Below are 17,567 nucleotides of genomic sequence, written 5' to 3' on the forward strand. Positions count from 1 at the left end.
TTGTCATCATCTCTCTCCAGTTTCTTTGACTCAGTAGATGGCAATATATCTTGCTACATAGCATTTGGAGGAAGTAGGTTAGCCACATCTTGCTCCAGGAGGTCTTTCTGGTTAAATGTAACGGAGATCTCTGTCAAGCATACGCAGTGATCGGCAGTAGCTACCTGTAACGGGGCTGGCAGGACACCTTTGTTGCAAAAGGGCCAGATGGCATGGGGAAGATGCTCTGATACGTCCTTGCTCCTCTTCGGTTTATAAGGGGAGTGACTAGTTCCCCAGGTTTACTAGCTGTGCTGGCAACAGGGAACAGATGGGTGCGTGCCTTTTTGTGCCACACTACTAGCTCGTTAATGGCATTTTCCAGCTGAACAAGAGACCTCATTTCAGTTCAGCCGTTTTGTGGCAAGTGGGCTGAAGAGCCAGCCTTAGAGCGGGGGGTGCAGCATCCCAACGGGCACGCTCTCCGCTGTGGGACCGGCGATCCCTTCTGATTCTTCCTTTTTTGAAGCAAATTGCTGGAGCTCCAAGCAAGGAGCTTAAGTTTTCTGTAGTCCCTGGAAAGCCAATGGCATCTGCTCACAGATCTTATTTTAAGTGTGTGTTGACAGGATCTTCACATGCTCCGTTGCTTTGCTGCTGCTTTCATGTTTGCGTGGATTGATCAGGGACAGAGCCCCGCCTCGCCGTGTCAGGTCGCTTTGGGCATGGCAAAGGCCCTTCTTGCCCACACCGTGCTCGCTGACGGGCACAGACATCTTGTGAGGTCCCTGCCTTACAGCTGCCTTCCCGCTCCCCCGGGGCAGTCACTGCCTCACGGCTCCTCCCTGTGCAGGGAACGTCGAGCCCCGTGTCGCACCTGGAGCATCAAGAGGTCGACGACTTCACACCTGAAAAACAATCAGCACGTTCTTTCCCCTCGTGCTGCCATCGGTGTGGGGAAGGAAGCGGCATCACGCGGATGGTTTTGCCAGTTTGCAGTGGTTTTGCCAGTTTTAGCAGTTTGTGCCTGAGTAGGGGGAAGGCCTGGAGCAGCAGGCCTCAGAGCTGTGTCCTGTGCTGTCCATGCAATGCTCCTTTCTTTATGTGGCTGGGACTCCGCATTTTGGCAGCGGTACGAAGCGGCGAATGCTTGCTGGGGTGAAGCAGCACAACCCAAAGAGTGAACAAAAGGCGCGATCTGTGCCTCCTGGGTCTTCTGGAAGCCTCTGTTGATATCTAACCTGTATTTTCTAGGTATTTTAAGTTCATCTATTGCTCGTGCATTTACTTTTCACTACCCTTAACAAGCTTCCTACACCACATATCTTTGCATCCTTCAGTCATTTTTAACCATTAATACTCAAGACTTGATATTGCTGATAGCAAAATTACCAAGACAGTTTTTCACCAATTAAAACTCTAGATATGATGAGATGTTGTTTCTCTTGATGTAAGGTAAGGAAACCAATCATCACGAGAGGTCAACGTTTACTTGAGTTGCCGCACAGCGGTGCATGAGATACTGTGCTCAGTCCTCCCTGTTTATTCCTGAGGAAATTGTGGAAACCCAGTCGTTCCCTTGGGCATTTATTGGAGGAGATGGAGTTTAAAAGAGCCCAGAGATGCTGGCACTATCACACAGTTTTAGGGGAAGTTATCCCATGCTCCAGGCAAAGTTTTCTTCAGTGAAGCCAACTTATGATAATTAGAAATTAGATGATAGAGAAGAAAAATGGATATGGAGAAGGAAGGGGGAAGAGTGTTATTTACTGTTGTCTTTATTGTGCACCTAAACAGAGCTAGTAAAAATAGCCCCGCGTGGTTTCAGCCATCCTGCTGATAGTATCCCTGGGCAGCACCTGCTGCGCAGCCTTCCAGTTGGCCCTTGCTGGAGACCTGTGTTCCTGTGTTGTGCTGGGTTGTGGTACCTCCGCATGCTGGGGCCGGTACACAGGGCTTTGTGTCCACAGGGAATATGTGCCAAAGTGGCGGAGTTATTCCTGCAGAAATTTTAGAGTAAGGGAGAGCAGCAGCCGCGGTGGCGGCTGCAGCGTACGTGCGGACAACCTCCATAAGGCAGCAAGCCTGGAGAGGCACAGTTACCAAGGGTTTTCTCTACTCACTCCTGCAACTGGGGCATCTCCCTGGGCTTACCTTCACTTTTAACCGCTCCTGAGTGCAAGCTGACTGCTCCTGCGTTAGAGATGAGTTTTGGGTTTTTGGGTTAACATACGGCAGGTCACACCCTGCAGAAGAAATTATGCTCTCCTGCTGTAAGAGGATTATGGGTGTAGGAGGGTTATGCTGACTTGCTTGGCAGAATGGGAAGCAAATAGGAAGCCTGTAACTTGAGGGATATCTCTGCCATATTACTGAGCCGCGGGTAGTGGGGTGCTGTGAACGGCTTTCTGACAGGTAGGAGCTGAAGAGGCAGCTGAACATGGTGACTAAGTACCTCCCCCCCAGCTTCATCAGAAATGGGCTGGAGGCAGAGGAATTTGGCAATGCAGCCCTGACCACAACAGGAGAACAAAACGGAACAGCAAAGGAGTTGAACATTGGGATATCATCATTCAAAATAAACGAGCGCATGCCCTTGTTCCTTCAGGCTCCAGGAACTCTCAAGTCCCTGGGTTGAATGTCCAGCAAGTTGATTTTGAAATAAAAAAATCAGGGTTCTGTTTAACAGGGAGGCCGTGGATATATGGGCCTTATTTGAGGAAAAGTATGCCTCTAGGGATAGTTTAGGCACCTGCAGATCACTGTGAGCTCCCAGAATTCAGTGCTTCATTATGCTGTTATTTTCCTCACATGTTGCTGTTCTTATTCTCTGGAGAATGTAAACAGGAAAGGTCAGTATTAAGTGGCCAGTCCTCGCCAGCTCTAGTGTCAGCCATGTATTGCACAACCACAGCAACCCGCAGCTAAGCCTTGTCTCAGTTTCTTCTGTTTGGCACCGCTTTCTCCCGCATATTTCATCAGAGGATGGCAGGTAATGCCAGCACTCACAGTATGCCCAAGTCGCAGGGAAGTGTGGCACTCCTCACCAGCTAATGTGTTGCAGCGACGGCCAACGCCAATGACTTTTCTCCTTGGCAAGATCAGCCCTAAGACAGGGGAGATTTGTGGGTCACTTAGGAAACCCCTCCCAGCCTGCTGGCCATCGGGGCTGCATCGCTTCAGCTGAAAGCTGGATTGTTTCCATGACGCCTCGGCGGGTTGCGTCCCCCCATCCTTCACAGCCACTCCTTTGGCAAGCCCCTTGGCCAGGGCCTGCAGTGACCCTCATAAGAAACAGGCCCCCTGCACCAAATTTTGGCTGGTCCCTGTGCAACAGGATTGTTTCCAATCCTGAAAACTGTTGAGCTCATGGGGAGTCATTTTCAAGAGCTATTGGCACTGGTTTGGCCATGGGGTGATGTCAATAATAAAGTCCCATTTGTTTCCAAGCTGCTGTGTTAAGCTTTGGTGAAAAGCTTTTGAAAATCCTGCCTGAAGCAGTTTTTCATCAACACCCACTAACAGATTGTTGGGGTGTAGAAGGGAAAGGGAAATCTCAGTGCTGTGTGACTCCCAGGAGCTGCAGCCTGTCTGACCCGTCCTTCAGCTTGCTTTGGGTAGGACGTAGCATGGACTGGGGGTGTAAGTTTAGCCAGGTGGGCTGGCGGAAAGGGGGAAGGTGCAGCCTGTTATCTCTGTCTTAGCTTTGCTCATACTGTCCTTCTAGCCCAGGCATTGTGGGAGTTTCAAGAGCAGAATGAAGGCAGCTCTGGAGGCTCAGGGGCCAGAGAGTGTTGGAGCGTTACCTCCCCACTGCTTATACCAGTACCTACAGGCCTGCTGTGCGTGCTTGAGCCTCGTGCAGTGCCGTGGGAAACCCTGACATGGGGCAAAAGACAAAAAGCGTTTCGCAAGAAGAAACAGAGGAGCAGCATTTCCTTAGGTGCAGGGAGAGAGGCAGGTTTTCCAGTCTGAAGTCAACTCAGAAACCCACTTTCACTCTCTTTCCGTAGATGTTGGTTTGGATTGGGACCATCCCCTATGCAACATGTATAAAAGGGGATGTTTTCTCACTTCCCTTGAAACGCATGCGGAAGGTAAAACAGGGAGACAACATGCCCCTCGTGTGCTGAGCAAGTGATTTGCCTTGTGGTGTGTTGTTGTGCAGCATGGTGTCATGGCAGCCTGCCACGTGTAGACTTAGGAACCCTATAGCTGCGCCAGACCGTGCAGCCCTGTGACAACCTCATGGGCACAGAAACGTGGCCCTGAGAGCCTCTGCTTCTGTTGCCAGCCATAACTGAACTGCACCTCTCACTGCGCACTGAGAGCAGCTGAAGTACCTAAATAGCTCCCTGAAATGCAGCTGCGGTGGCTTCACGTGGGAAAGCCACCTTGTTTCTCTGCTGTGCCCAGAGTTAATGCAGGAAGGAGGAAAAATACTGTTTGCAAAAGAGTGTGGGAGCTTCTGAGCAGTTCTGGCCTTAAAGATACTTTTTTATAGTTATCATCGCTGAAAAAAATTTCTCTTTTGTCAGACTGGCATGTCTAAGCCTGTGCCTGTTGCCCTTGATGTTCTGTTTTTATCTCACAACTTGATGACTCAGAATTTGTATTTGTAGCTGTGCACATGTGCAAAGCTGGATCCCTGCAAACCGAAGGAGTTAAACTGCTTTCAAATCGGCCTATTCATGCTAATAAAGTACCTTGGAGCTGGTCCAGCAGGCAGACACCTGGGTATTATTCAAGCATCTGACACCCCTAGAGAACCAGAGCCTTGATGAGCTTTATACACTCACAGAAATCTTGGAAAAGAAAGGTGGCTTTCCATAGAAAATGGATTTTCAGGGCCAGCTGAAGGACATGATGTTCAAGATCATTGCTTTAAAATAATTTCAGCTGCAGTTAATGTGAAGCAAAGAAGAAAAGAAAACCCAAGACAGTGAAAGGATAATTAATTCTGAGTTTGAACTGCAATTTGGAAGGGCTATATTGTGAAGTGACCCTTTACCAACTTGTATCTGAACTGGCTCTTCTCATAAAACGCCTTTACAGATGAAATGTAGTGTTGTTGTACTTTTATACCATATGTTTGTTCTCCCCTAGTATTACGGAATGACCTTGAATTCAAACCTTTCCTAGAAGAGACCAGAGTTGCAAAGGGGTATTACAGCAAGCCCTGAGAGCACCAGCGCAGGCTTTGCTGCAGCAAAGCTCTTGCCAGAGCCAACCCCAGTTTCCCTTGGTCTTGCAGCATGGCAGCAGGCTGGCCCCTCAGCTCATCTTGGAGGCAGTCCATCATCCTTGCTTCCTTCTTCCTCCTTTCTTCCCAAATAACACTTGCCTTCGCCAAGATAAGTTTTGCAAAACACATTTTTTGACCGTTCAGCCGTCCCTTTGGGGAGCTATAGTGTCCCTGCTCTCCTGAGGTCTTGCCCCAGAGAGCTCCTTTTCTCCAAGGCAGCTTTCAGCTCTACGTGAACTTAATGTCAATAGATAACGCTGTCTGGCTCCCACCTCGTCTACCTACAGTGTCTCCTCCATTTCTAATACATTTTGCACTAAATTTCTGCAGAAGCTTAGAAATGCTTTTTATGAGATTTTCTAGTGACTAAAGCCTGTACAGAATATGATGTTTATTACTGGGCAATTCCACTGTAATTTGAAAAATATGTATTTCTGGCCTACTTACTCTTTCTCAGCTTACAGAGAAACCAAATAAAAAGCATCAAGGCCAGAGCTCTAATGAGATTCACGTTTTGGACATCATATTAGTACAATAATGCATTTCACACTGTTGTTTCCTAATTTGCCTAATCAAATAAAAGGAGATCAAGCATTACATAGCCCAGCCTCCCCATTCCAACAAGGTAACGCTGAACCCATTGGTTTTGCAGTTCAGCTAATTTTCCCTACACAGGTTGGCTAAAGCACATAATTTAATCAGCGTTTTGCAGTTCTGTCAATAGACACGGTACATTCCGGGTGTTGACAATACCCTGAGCAGCTGTCCTGAGTACCGAGGCATTGCTGGGTGTGTGGATAACGTGGAGAGGTTTTTGGAAGGAGTAAAGGCATCTTGGGCTGCTGCATTAAATGCTGTCACTTCGGTATGTCGTAGGGGTACGCGTTCTTTGCTGTAGTATCCACCTACCTGGTAAATAAAATGCTGTGCTCTAGCACTGTGGTCAGAGCAGACAGGATTCCCTGTGCTGCCAGTAGATTATCTGGAGGAGTAAGAGGTGTTGGCGGTGCTCAGCCAGATGGCCAGGGCCGGCGTGGTACCTGGCTTCTGAGGTCTTGAGTAAATGCTAAAGCGAGTGATTTGGTCAAGGAGGAGTCTCCATGGCTGATTCTAGTCTTGTAAGTAAAATCCAGAAATAGCCAAGAAGTGTACTTTGGGTATGCGCATTTCTCTAAAGATGTCTTAGAAGAAGCGTGGTGTTAGGCAAAAGTTCTCTTCTTTACTTCCGGTTCCCACAGAAGGCTCTGCTCCGGAGTGCCGCTCGCTCTGGGTGTTGGTGCCCTCGCAAGTCCTCAGCCAGCCGTCTGCTGGGGGTGAACAAAGGGGTTTGCCACATTTAAGCAAGTCGAGCCTCAGTCAGTATGCATGGAATATAAGAGAAAAAAAAAACAAGCGTCCCTGATGGTGACCAAAGTACTACAGTCCCTCTGAGGAGTTTGTAACGAGCCAGTTCTCTTTCCGATCTCTGGTGTCTGCTGAGGGGACTGTCCTGCTGAGCATCCTAAGCAGCACTGCGGGCAGCTGAGTGCTTTTTCATGAACTGCTTGATCCACTGTACAGAAAAAAAGCAGTTCTATGTGCTGTGTGCTTAAACCTGGTATCTCTCTCTTGACTGTAGAGCAAAACTGAGAACTTCAAAATAAGCTGTGGAATTGTTACCATTGCAAATAGTTTCGTTCTAGAACATACTGAAGAATTTAGCAGAAGAATTTGAGACTACGTTTTTTGAAGGAAGATCAAGTAATGGATTGGGTTTGGGGCTTTGTTGTAATTCATTGTGATGTAGGAACAGCATTTCAGTGCTTGTGACATAATAGCAAGAGCTAAAAATCATAGTAAAAAAACCCCAGAAGTGTAAAAAAAAAAGTTTTAGTTCTGTTTCCCAGCAGATTTCTCCCCAGATCTTGCTCTGCTGTAGAGCACATCAAAGTGCTTCTGTGCAGATGGGATTCTTCCCTCAAAAAGGTGCGTGTTTTCACAGTCACATTCATGAGATGTTCATGCAGTTTGTTTTAATAGGCTTGGGCAGCAGGTTCACCCGTTTTGAGAGTGAGCCGTGTGTGGTGGGTGTGCTCCAGCCGGTGCAGCTCTGGGCACAGGGAACTTCTCACCAAGGAGTTCAGGCATCCCTGAGCGGGTCTGCAGTGGTCCTTTGTGCCATCCCAGCCTGCAGATTCACTGCGTGTCTGTGTTTTACCTCATGTCCTCCTTCCCTGAGACACCTGGAGTCAAGTTCTCCAAAGCATGTTGGTAACAGAGGTTCTGGGCCTGGCTGCTTTTGCTGCTTCGGCTGGCACACTGGCTTGAAAAGCCAGATCAGCAACTCGCCAGCAAATGTGACATTGGTGAACGTTTCCTTCCTCTAACTTTGCTCAGCAGGAAGCACTGGTTTATCCATATGGGAAGTCTGCTCTGGGCTCCCTGTCCACCACAACAGCACCCCATCAAGTCAGTTCCTGCAGAAATATTGGCGAGGTGAGGACTGCGTAGCTGCTGGGGTTTGGAAGTGACTGTTGTGGCTCTTTGTGGTTCGATACGTTTAGTTTGTCCGTTACACAGGACTTGAATAAAAGGCAAATCTGTGCTGAAACAGGTATCAGGGACCTGGTCTGTAAGGCAGACAGGCCCGCTCCTGCAAATGCTCGTACTTCACTGTTGCTTGGGTAAAGCAACACGTGGTCCAAGTAGCGCCACGGAAGGCAGCAGCTACAGCCATAGGAAACCAGCTGAGAGCAAGCCTATGGATTCCAGTTTGGGAAAATAAGCACATGTACAAAATAAGGCAGAATAAGCCAATGAAAAAAATAAGTGTGAATTAAATAATATGACTTCGGTGCAAACACGTAGATTAACTGTTTGCTTTTCCATAGGATATAGAGCCGTCCTTGTAACACGGTAAGAATCATTGCAAGTTTACTGCCAAAAAATAAAAAATTATTGAGTATAGGCAGTTTCTTGTATCCAAAGTCCCTCATTATACTAAAAAAATTATCGCAGTAGAAAACTTCCAAGTGCATCACAGGACCCACTTGTACTGTTAAACAGATGGCACCTACACAAGACCCAAAAATATATAACAATTTTAATTGAGCCAATGCAAAACAGATTTGTGAAATAAAATAGTACATGCCGGGTCTAATAAGGCTCTTACTAGAAATTTTGACATTAAGTAGTTTTGTAAGAGGTATTTAGAAGATGCTCATTAGCAAATGTATCATTTACTTCCCTTGCGTACTGTAATCTCTTACGTTCCTCATCAGTCAGTTTCTACCTGCTTTCATTCTTCCTTGGTATAATTTGTCTGTCTCCTTTTGACATGTGAGGCTTGCCATGTTAATGGTATTGTTTTCAAATCCAGCTCTTTGGGCTGGATCCTTTTCTCTTTGCTGAAGACAATGGCGAAACCTCCCCACCCCCTTTAGCAGTCTGAAAGGGAACATTTCTCTCTTGTAACGTTGGAGCTTGGCTTCGACAGCAGATGACCTTGTTATTTATGCCCATTCTGCTGGTGGTGTCAGGCTGAAATATTTGACATGGAAGGAACATTTAGCATTCCTGTGCCACCCACCACCGAGCAAACCTACTCTTGAAAAGGAGACCTCTGTGCTGGCTGCAGGCTGCTGCAGAAGACAGGGTCTGCGGAGCCCATTGCTGGCCATCCTCACTCCTGCCCAATCTCAGTCCGGGTGAGCAGAGCTCTGTGTGTGGGGAAAGGCAAAGCAGAGCTCCTGAAAATCTGTGCGTTTCTCTGCCTGACAGTGTGCATGCGCAGAGAAGGGGGCTCTAACTAGATGCACCCCAACCTGTGCACTCCCATCTGAAGACGGCTACTGTCTATCTAGGTCAAGTCATTGTTACGTCACCTTCCTTCTCCCAACTCCTTGTGCTATCTCTTGGGAGGCCCTCTGGGCTGCTGGGTGCTTCCCAAGCCACGGCCGGCGTAGGATGGAGAAAAATGTCAGCACTACTGAAGGAACTACCAAGGGTGACAGCACCTTTGCTAGAAGCTCTCCCAGTGAGCTAGGAAGAAGACAACTGTTGTGCAGCAGGCCGGTGTTAGTTTAGTTTAGTCATGAGGTAGTGGTCAAGAACCACAGGATAAAATGTGTATTTTTCCCATCTGGATAAAAGTGATCGAGAGCTCTGTTACTTCACCCTTCCTTGCAGCCTAAATTGTGACAAATAAGAGACAATTCTCCCGCAGCTGGAAAGGGATGTGTTTACTAAAACGGCAGAATGACTAAAAAACAGAATTCCTTAGTCCCTTTCCATGTGCAGAGAGGGAAAGCAAAAGGTAAGGCTTCCCTACTTATGGCTTTCACCTTTTTTTTTTTTCCTTGAGTACATCAACATGATTTGAATTGTAAGGACATGCTTAAAAGCGAAAACAATGAACAGTGCAGTCTTATGTCACCACAGATTTTGAAGAGGCTGGATAACTCTGTATTCGGAGTCTATCAAAATCACGGGGAAGGGACGTAAACATGACTTGCATGAGGTACCGTTTACTGAGACAGTTAAAAAACAGTGTTATCTTTTGCCTTTAAAAAAGAAACCACCACCACACACAGGAATTAGGATTGCACCCGCAATGCTGGCGTGCTAGAAGGTTTTAATAGGATGACGTTAAGTAAACATCGGTATGTAAAATCCGGAGTTGCGATGTTGCATTGAGGATGGTTAGGAGAGATGCAGCACAGTAATTTCCTGAAGGGAAAACAGCAGCATGAATTTAGACCAGCTCGCCCGGGCTTCCATGCAGTGCTCGTGACTTGGAATGAACCCGCATCGCGGCACTCGAGAAAATTCCCTTACCTTTCACCTTAGATCAGCCTGACCCGTCTCCTTTGGTTTAAGCCCAGCGGATTAATGCTTGATGAAAGCTGTAGTTCTTCTTAAATTAAAAAACAACTGAAAGGGAACACTGAAAAACTAATTTTCATTTTTATTTCATATTAACTCCAGCCAATTCATTTCTGCTATTAAAATGTATAAAATAAAAACAGCCTTGTTTTATTTAGCATATCCTATTGTCCACAATAATGTCTCCTGTTCCTGTAAGTCCTGCTTTGACTCCGTCGTAACAGGAGCTCTTCAAGGACTGGCCGGTGGTATTTCTATGCATTTTGTACATTGCTATTGAGAAAAAAAACATTTCCACTAATGTGCTTTTCTTGCTAGTGATATTTGCATACATGGTGAGGTTTGCATTCTGTTTCTCAGCTTGATAGTTTGCAAGGAGCATTAATAAATCTCTTAAAAATTGAGAGATTATTATAGAGTGCTGTTTATGTCTCATGCAGACCCAGTTTTGTTTCAACAGCTTGCCTGCAAACAGCATTTGCAGACACCCAGGATTACCAGGGAATCGAGCGTAAAGGCGGGGAAAACAACTTTCCGTTTCCCTGACACTTCAGGGGTTTTTTTCTGCTTGGTTTTACTGCACATGAAACAGGTTTCAGTGTAGCTGGTGGCATCTGGGTGAGAATCCATTTAGATTTCTCATCCCCTGGAACTGATACTCACTTCCCCGTAATTACTTTGCCTTTTGCCGTACTAAGTTGCCAGCGCACTGTCGTTGTGAGCAAAGCCTGTACCGTTTACAAAGCTGGTGCCGAGGCAGAACCTGTAGTTCCCCTCTAATGAAAGCAAAGGAACGCTTAGCGGCTGTGCAATGCGAGGCATTTGCAGGTAGCAGAAAAATAACACACCCCTCAGGAGAAAAATGGTCCTTTTTGTCACCCTCCGGGGCGTTTGTAAATTGCCATGCCGCAGCGTGTTTTAGGTTTTATTCTTTCCTTTGCTCTACTTACTCTTCATGCTCACAACAAAAAACCCCAAGCATGTTCGGGTTTTCAGGGGAAAGTCTCTAGAGACCAAACCAGCGTCCCACGTGCTGGCTGCAGGATGCCAGCCGCAGGGCAGCCCGGGAGTGCCTGGGAGGCTTGCCGGGGAATGGCCGTCTCCGGCTCCCTTCACCAGGGCCGTGGCAGTAACTGCGTGCTTTGCGCGGAATAGAAACCCTGAGCACGCGTTCCTGGAGAATGCTGCTGTTTCCTGAGAGAAATGATGAGATGCTCCTTCTCCCGTTGTTTTTTGAGCAGGTCAGAGGTTTCCTAAACTGAAGGGTCACACCACCCAGGGCCTGTAGTTACTGAAGAGCAGGTATCTTGTTAAGGAGTCGTTTCAAACCATGGGGTTTATACATACTTCTAAGTACAATGTTTTCTGGAACACTTCTGTGCTCATGTGATTTTTCAAGAGACCGTTACTTTTCTTATGCAGGCTAAAACAGACACCAACAATGTTACCAGGACATGGCCTTTTGTAAGAAGATGCCCAAGGTTTGATACTGTGCAAGGGACATACTCTGTTAACCCTCATGATCGTGGTTTTCTCAAGCAATTTGAGCTCTTGTGCCAAGGAAGTCTTACTTGGTGTCATTTTGAATCAGTGGATTTTAAAGTATTATTACCCTATGTCTCTTGAGCCCCAAATTATTTGTGACAGATATTCCACACTGTATAATAATGAAACTCTTAGGGTATTATCTTCAGCTAAATGAAAAGTTTAACATACTGTAATATCATGCCAATTAGAAGGGAAAATCAATGTGGATATCTGAAATACGGTTTTGCTTGGTATCAGCCACTCTGTGCAAAATTGCATGTTCCACAGTTTTTAATGAATATGGATAGATAGCTAGAGAGGACAAAAGATTATTAGTGGATTTCTATTTCTGTGGCTCTGTTTGTTACAAATATTCTTTGAGAGACAGCAGATATACATGAAGAAGAAATCCTCTTCATCTGCATGTTTTCCTGTTACGCAACACACTGCTCAAAATGCAAGCTGACAATTCCAACGATATCTCGAAAGAGTGTTGTGTTTACATAAAAAGTGAGGAAGAAGAAGTAAAACAGAGCAGAGTTTATTTTAACTCGGTGTCTGATGAGATCAGTGTTTCTGCCTGTAGCACCTCATTATCTTGAGGAGAGGTACAGAACCTCACGTGTCCCAGGAAACCTGCCTAGTTTTGGTTCTTCATCTCAGTTAAGCTGGAGAGCACACAGAGGCTTAATCAGTGGCTCGAAATAAGCCAAAGACTTGTTGATGGTCGGCCTTCGTGGATAAGATCGGCCTCGTATGCAACGGGGCGAAAACGTCCCCAACCAACGGCCAGCAGTATCGAAGCCATGATTTCGCGAGGTATGGGACCACCAAGCCACCTCGGCGGGCGCTTTGTCATTCTGGTTACGTGACTGACAATACGTACTGTGCAAGCCAGGGTCTGACAGGTTCTCACGAGCCGTGGGACAGTTAGGAGCCCCTGACTTGGGCTCTGGCAGGCTTTCTCGGCACACCACACGGGGCCGCAGGAAGGCGGGCTGGCTTTTGAAACCGGTATCGAGGGTGACCATGTGGCTGGCAAAATGAAGGTGTAAGTTGTGAAGAGGATGGGAGGCTAAGGGGGAGGAGGAGAAGGAGGACATAATTGCTGAAACTTAGATAATAATTTTATTTATAGTCTAATGTGCACACATGGCTGTTGATGATGAGGCTACCAGTGACATAAATAAACTCAAGCAAAAGACGTAAGCGAGTGGATATATGTAAAGGCTTCTTTGGGCAGTGCCACGAATTTGGACATCGACCAAGAGAATTATTTATGTCCCTTGCGATTTCAATGAAGAGCACAAAGGAGATAATTAGACCAGGATGCTTCGCATTGCTCTTTCCATCTTGCACACATTCATGCCCACCAAATGTGAAATGTTCGCCTTTTCCCCTCCAACGTGATGGTTGTTGAACTTATTTTTAGTGTCATTTGATAAGCCTCCCTGCTCGCAGAGAGACATCCCACTGACCCAGCCACTGGTCATTGTCTATACCAGTTCCCATCAAAGCGGGCGCGCTTTGTCAGGTTTCGACTCGAATATCCATTTTGCATCTGAAGTACAGTATCGAAAGTGACTGGATCATTTGAGCCTTTTTCTTCAGCTGCTCCCTCCTTCCTCCCCCACAGTGTTTCCGCTCACGCTAACATAATTTGGCATCGTCGACGTGACACGACACTGGTTTTTCTAAAAAATTATAATACATACATTGTCAATGTTTTGTGATGGCCGACGCTCCCATAAATTTAATTTCTAAATTGGTGGAAGGAGGTCTTTTTCCACTGCTGAATCTTAACCAATGCTCGGCGCCCCCTTGAAAACCGAGTAATGCACATACAGTAATAGGTCATTCAATGTCAAAAGGCATAAAAAAGATGAACAAAATCTTCACAGGCTGCTGCTTGCTGTTGCCTTTAATTATATTAATTAAACTTTGAAATTCTCATGCAAAGAGAGTTGCTGGCTTGTGACGCCGAAGAGCCCTTGGAGATTTGGGGGGGATAAAAAACCCTGAGATACCAGCATAGTGGCTACTGCTTTTTTTAATCTAAAAAAAAAATACATAAGCCTACGACTGCTAGGTATGTTTATAGAGGATGATGTTTTATGCGCTACTGAACTCTGAATGCAGGAAAGGGGAAAAAACCACCAGCCACAGTGTCAAGGTCTTGAAGCATCAGTCCCTCAAACTCCGCTCAAGATCTCTGGTTACAGGCTGTCTTCCCGTGGAATAACGCTCTATTAATTTTCTTCCTGTCCCGGGTGCATAATGAAAGAAAGGTGTCTTCAAAAACTAAAGGGCAAAGTCTTGCTTGCTACCAATACCTTGAGGCATCCTGTCTACATTTTGTCATGCGTGTGCACTTTTCAGTGTTAGAATGACAAGATTTCCAGTCAGAAGGTTCCCGTAAGGCACGACGCAATGGGAGACTCGCAAGGGGTTTGTGATCTGACATCGCTGTAAGGCACTCAGCTCTTGTGCTTGCTTAGCCTGGTGGGAATTTTTACCCTCTGCCTTTGGCTAGTAGTCCCTTTTTAAATAACACGTGCCATCTCTGCATCTGAGAAACTTTGCATCTCTGCTAAAAGCACACTGCGTCCTGAGAATTTGTAGTCCTTAAAAAATCGTAACAAAACCAGAAAAACGTCATCATCTTTGGTGTCTGTATTCTCCCTTTTGTGTTCTATAAAAGCATAGGCATGCAAGTCAATGCTTCTCTTCTGGTTGCTGTTGCAGATCAGAGAGTATCAACGCACTGGGGTGAAACGCAGGAGCTCGGCACAGTGACGCTGGCTCCTGGGAGCGGGGAGTGCAGAAACCTTCTGAGTTAGGGCTTGAAGATGATCCAAGAAATGCAAGGAAGGGCTCGGTTCTCTCTGCTTGGTTGAAAAGTGGAAATGTGGCTGTCTTTCCTCCTGGTATCCTCTTCTCCTCCTCTACTGAGATTGAACTCGGGTGAAGTTGATACATCGGCCCTGAGGGGGGAAAGAAGAGAGAAGCTCTTATTGGTGGAGTAGTACATACAACCAAGATTTTGGGATGCTGAATATTAGATGTTAGAAGGTGGCTGCAATTTCAATTCAGATGTTTGTGAAAATAACATACCCATGAAAAACCTCTTAAGAATTAATGGAAATTACCCAGAGTGAGGCACTGCATTTGACTCAGAAATACATGACATTAGGAAAGCAGCAATGACACAGAAGACATATTTTGAACACTCTCAGGTCTTTTGCGAGGATAATTTACAAGTTCTCAGTAACTGTAGTGAGCAAACTCAAACCTATCTAAACCACGTAAGGTAAAGGAAGATCACAGCAAAGGCAGATACTCCCCACAGATCTCCCCCAAGCCAAATCCTCATGCAGTGCAGATAAATGTGACTGTTAGTTAGCAGAGCTGCTGCTGATTTGAAACGGGTTTTGATTAGCAGTAACCCAAGCTCTGCATCTATAAACCCAGTTATGTGCTTTAAAATTGCTGTGCACCAACAGGAGAAGCTGTTTCCCTTGGTGTCAGACCTGAGTAAATACCTTTCTCCCATAAATGGGCCCAGATTAATCTTGACAGCTTTTGGTGTAGCTGAATGAAACAAATCCACTAGCAAAAATCATTACTCCTTTTTTACTCATTTGGGGTAAGCGCTAAAAATTGCCAGTCACTTCTCAGAGCTTATTTAAATGCCCAAGCTCCAAACTGATCTTAGGTTTCAATTTGAAGCAGGGTATACTCTCAACAGAACAGCTCAGCACAGCAGCGATACCTCTCCTTTCGGTGACAGAAAAAGGCAGCTTACATTGAGCCTCTATTCGGGACTTCTCCACCCGGAGAAAGTAAATCTCTGAGGTACACAAGGAAGCATTAAGTGCTTGTACAGATACACGTGCGGCACGATTGGTGAATGACAGCCAGTATTGCATGTTTTGGCGTGAGGCTCTTCACTAATTACAGAGTCTCTCCCTTGGAGCGAGCTCTGTAATGCTGTGTCCCGCCCCGGGCGGCCGTGAGGCAACTCCCTCAGCCCGGGACCGCATTGGGCCTGCGGCCGTCTCCAGTCGGAGGGGGAGAGCCTCACAGGCACGGCGGGTGCAGGTTCCACAGCACAGAGGCACTTTACGTGGAAGTCTCCTCAGAAGGAAGAAAGCTGAGCCTGTTTTCTTTTCTTTGTCCCCTTCGATTCATACTTGAGGGCTTTGAAACCGCTGAATCTATGAAGCAGTTTATAAGAGGCTGGTAGAAGAGGATGCCAAGTACCTGTGCTGGTTTTGGAACAGGCAGCTGTGCTTACGCTTTGAATCCTTTTACAGATGCATGGCTGGGGGAACATTACTGCTTTCCTCTTAAACCTAGGAGATTATGGAATTATCAAATGAAATTAGGTCTGAATTTCATATTCCTTTCGTTTATTTATTTTGGTCTGAATGTTTTACCAGTGAACAGGGAGGGTGATTGCACGCATTGTTATCTGGCATTACCCAGGCAAGGCCCAGCTGGCACCTGCCCTTGACTGGCACGAAAGGGGCAGCGTTCTGATCAAGGGTTGGTTTGTTTTTTTTTGCTAACGCTCTTCTAAAGATTCTGCTTCTGTCAACTGTGTAATAAATATAGAACTGGTGAATAGGTGGGAACAGTAATTGCAGTAACTTCTAGCTCCTACCATCTGTATTGTAAATGCAGAAGAGATGCACAGAGATCAGCTGGGAGTGCAAAGACATTCCTTGAAAGGCAAAGCGTAATAGGCCTGGACATCTCTATGCGCCTTTCCGTTTGCTTGCTTTGTTTGCAGTTGTTTGGTTTTTTTTAATTGGGCATATCAAATGAATTCTGAGGTAGAAGGGAAGTATTTCTTGAGCATAATATCCAGAAATGCTGTGCAACCGGAGCACTTCTGACGACAGAGCTAATGTTAAATACACGCTGACAGCAGGGATGTTTACATCCGGGTTCATGCCACAATGAAAAAACAAGACTGCAAAACATTAGGAGGAAACAGGTAGTGGAAGAATTGCAGTAGTTCCTTGCTGATGTAATTAATATTGCAATGTACCCATTGATACAGAATTTCTGCTTTTGTTTGTAGCTTCTCACCATTCTTTAAAGACAGTTACCAGTGCAAGAATTTATATCAATTTTGGGCAAATTATTTGACTATTACTCATTTTGTTGTTTGCATTGTTTGCGTTTAGAAGGCGTTTTAGCGGCTCAGTGCTTTACCTGAGGTCTGAAATAATCACTACAATCAAAAAGAAGTTCTTCAGGGTCTGACTGCACAAAGTCAGCGAGTGCAGTGCATTAAGAGTGTGGGTTGAGCTCTTGAGAATGGCGTTAAAGAACTAGATAACCACTGTTCAAGGGGCAAACCAGCCCCTTAGTTCTAGGGAAGATGGTGTTCTGTGGCCCTAGGAAGGATTTCCAGTTGAAGAGCCATGTATAGAAAATTAGGGAGAACTTCCACCTTGAAACCTTGTTAGCAAATGGAGCACGAGTTTCCACCTTGGCCTTCACTGGGATCCTACCAGGTAGCATGAATGTAACCGTCACCGCAAGCCCACTGCGAGCTGCGCCAGCAGCGATGGCCAAACCGCTCTGCAGTTAGAGCTGCTCCTGCTGCTCTGGGGCCAGGTGGGACACGGTAGGTCTGCAGCGCCGGGCCTGCTCCGCTGGCCGGGCGCCTTCTCCTGGGTGCCCTGCAGTTCTGGAGTGTCCATCGCCTTCTAAAGGCTGACCACAAGCGGCAGATGATTCTTCAACAATATAAGGGGTGAACTGAGCAGGAAAGGGAACATAAACCTGTTCCAAAATAAATCTAGAAATTGTGAAACCTTAAAATAAAACTTAGAGGTGGTATCTTAGGAGTTACAGGGCATAGCTTTCAGTAGAATGAAGAAAAAGATGTTCCATTTTCTAAACGTGCATTCTCTGCCAGCCTGTAGTAAGGGTTAGA

The 17,567-nt window shown here is 46.1% G+C and overlaps 1 protein-coding gene across 1 annotated transcript in view; it reads right to left on the reverse strand.

Annotated features, from left to right (window-relative positions):
- Positions 1-14,334: 14,334 nt before the first annotated feature.
- The window catches only part of ANTXR2 (ANTXR cell adhesion molecule 2), a 114,512-nt gene continuing 111,279 nt past the window's right edge, over positions 14,335-17,567 (reverse strand). Inside the window, exon 17 of the mRNA XM_086463933.1 lies at positions 14,335-14,598. Within this exon, the coding sequence (XP_086320059.1) occupies positions 14,560-14,598 (39 nt within the window). The 3' untranslated portion in view covers positions 14,335-14,559. The remainder of the gene's footprint in view (positions 14,599-17,567) is intronic.

Source organism: Leptosomus discolor, chromosome 4 (assembly GCF_034619465.1).
Source record: "Leptosomus discolor isolate bLepDis1 chromosome 4, bLepDis1.hap2, whole genome shotgun sequence".
NCBI classification, from domain to species: Eukaryota; Metazoa; Chordata; class Aves; order Leptosomiformes; family Leptosomidae; genus Leptosomus; species Leptosomus discolor.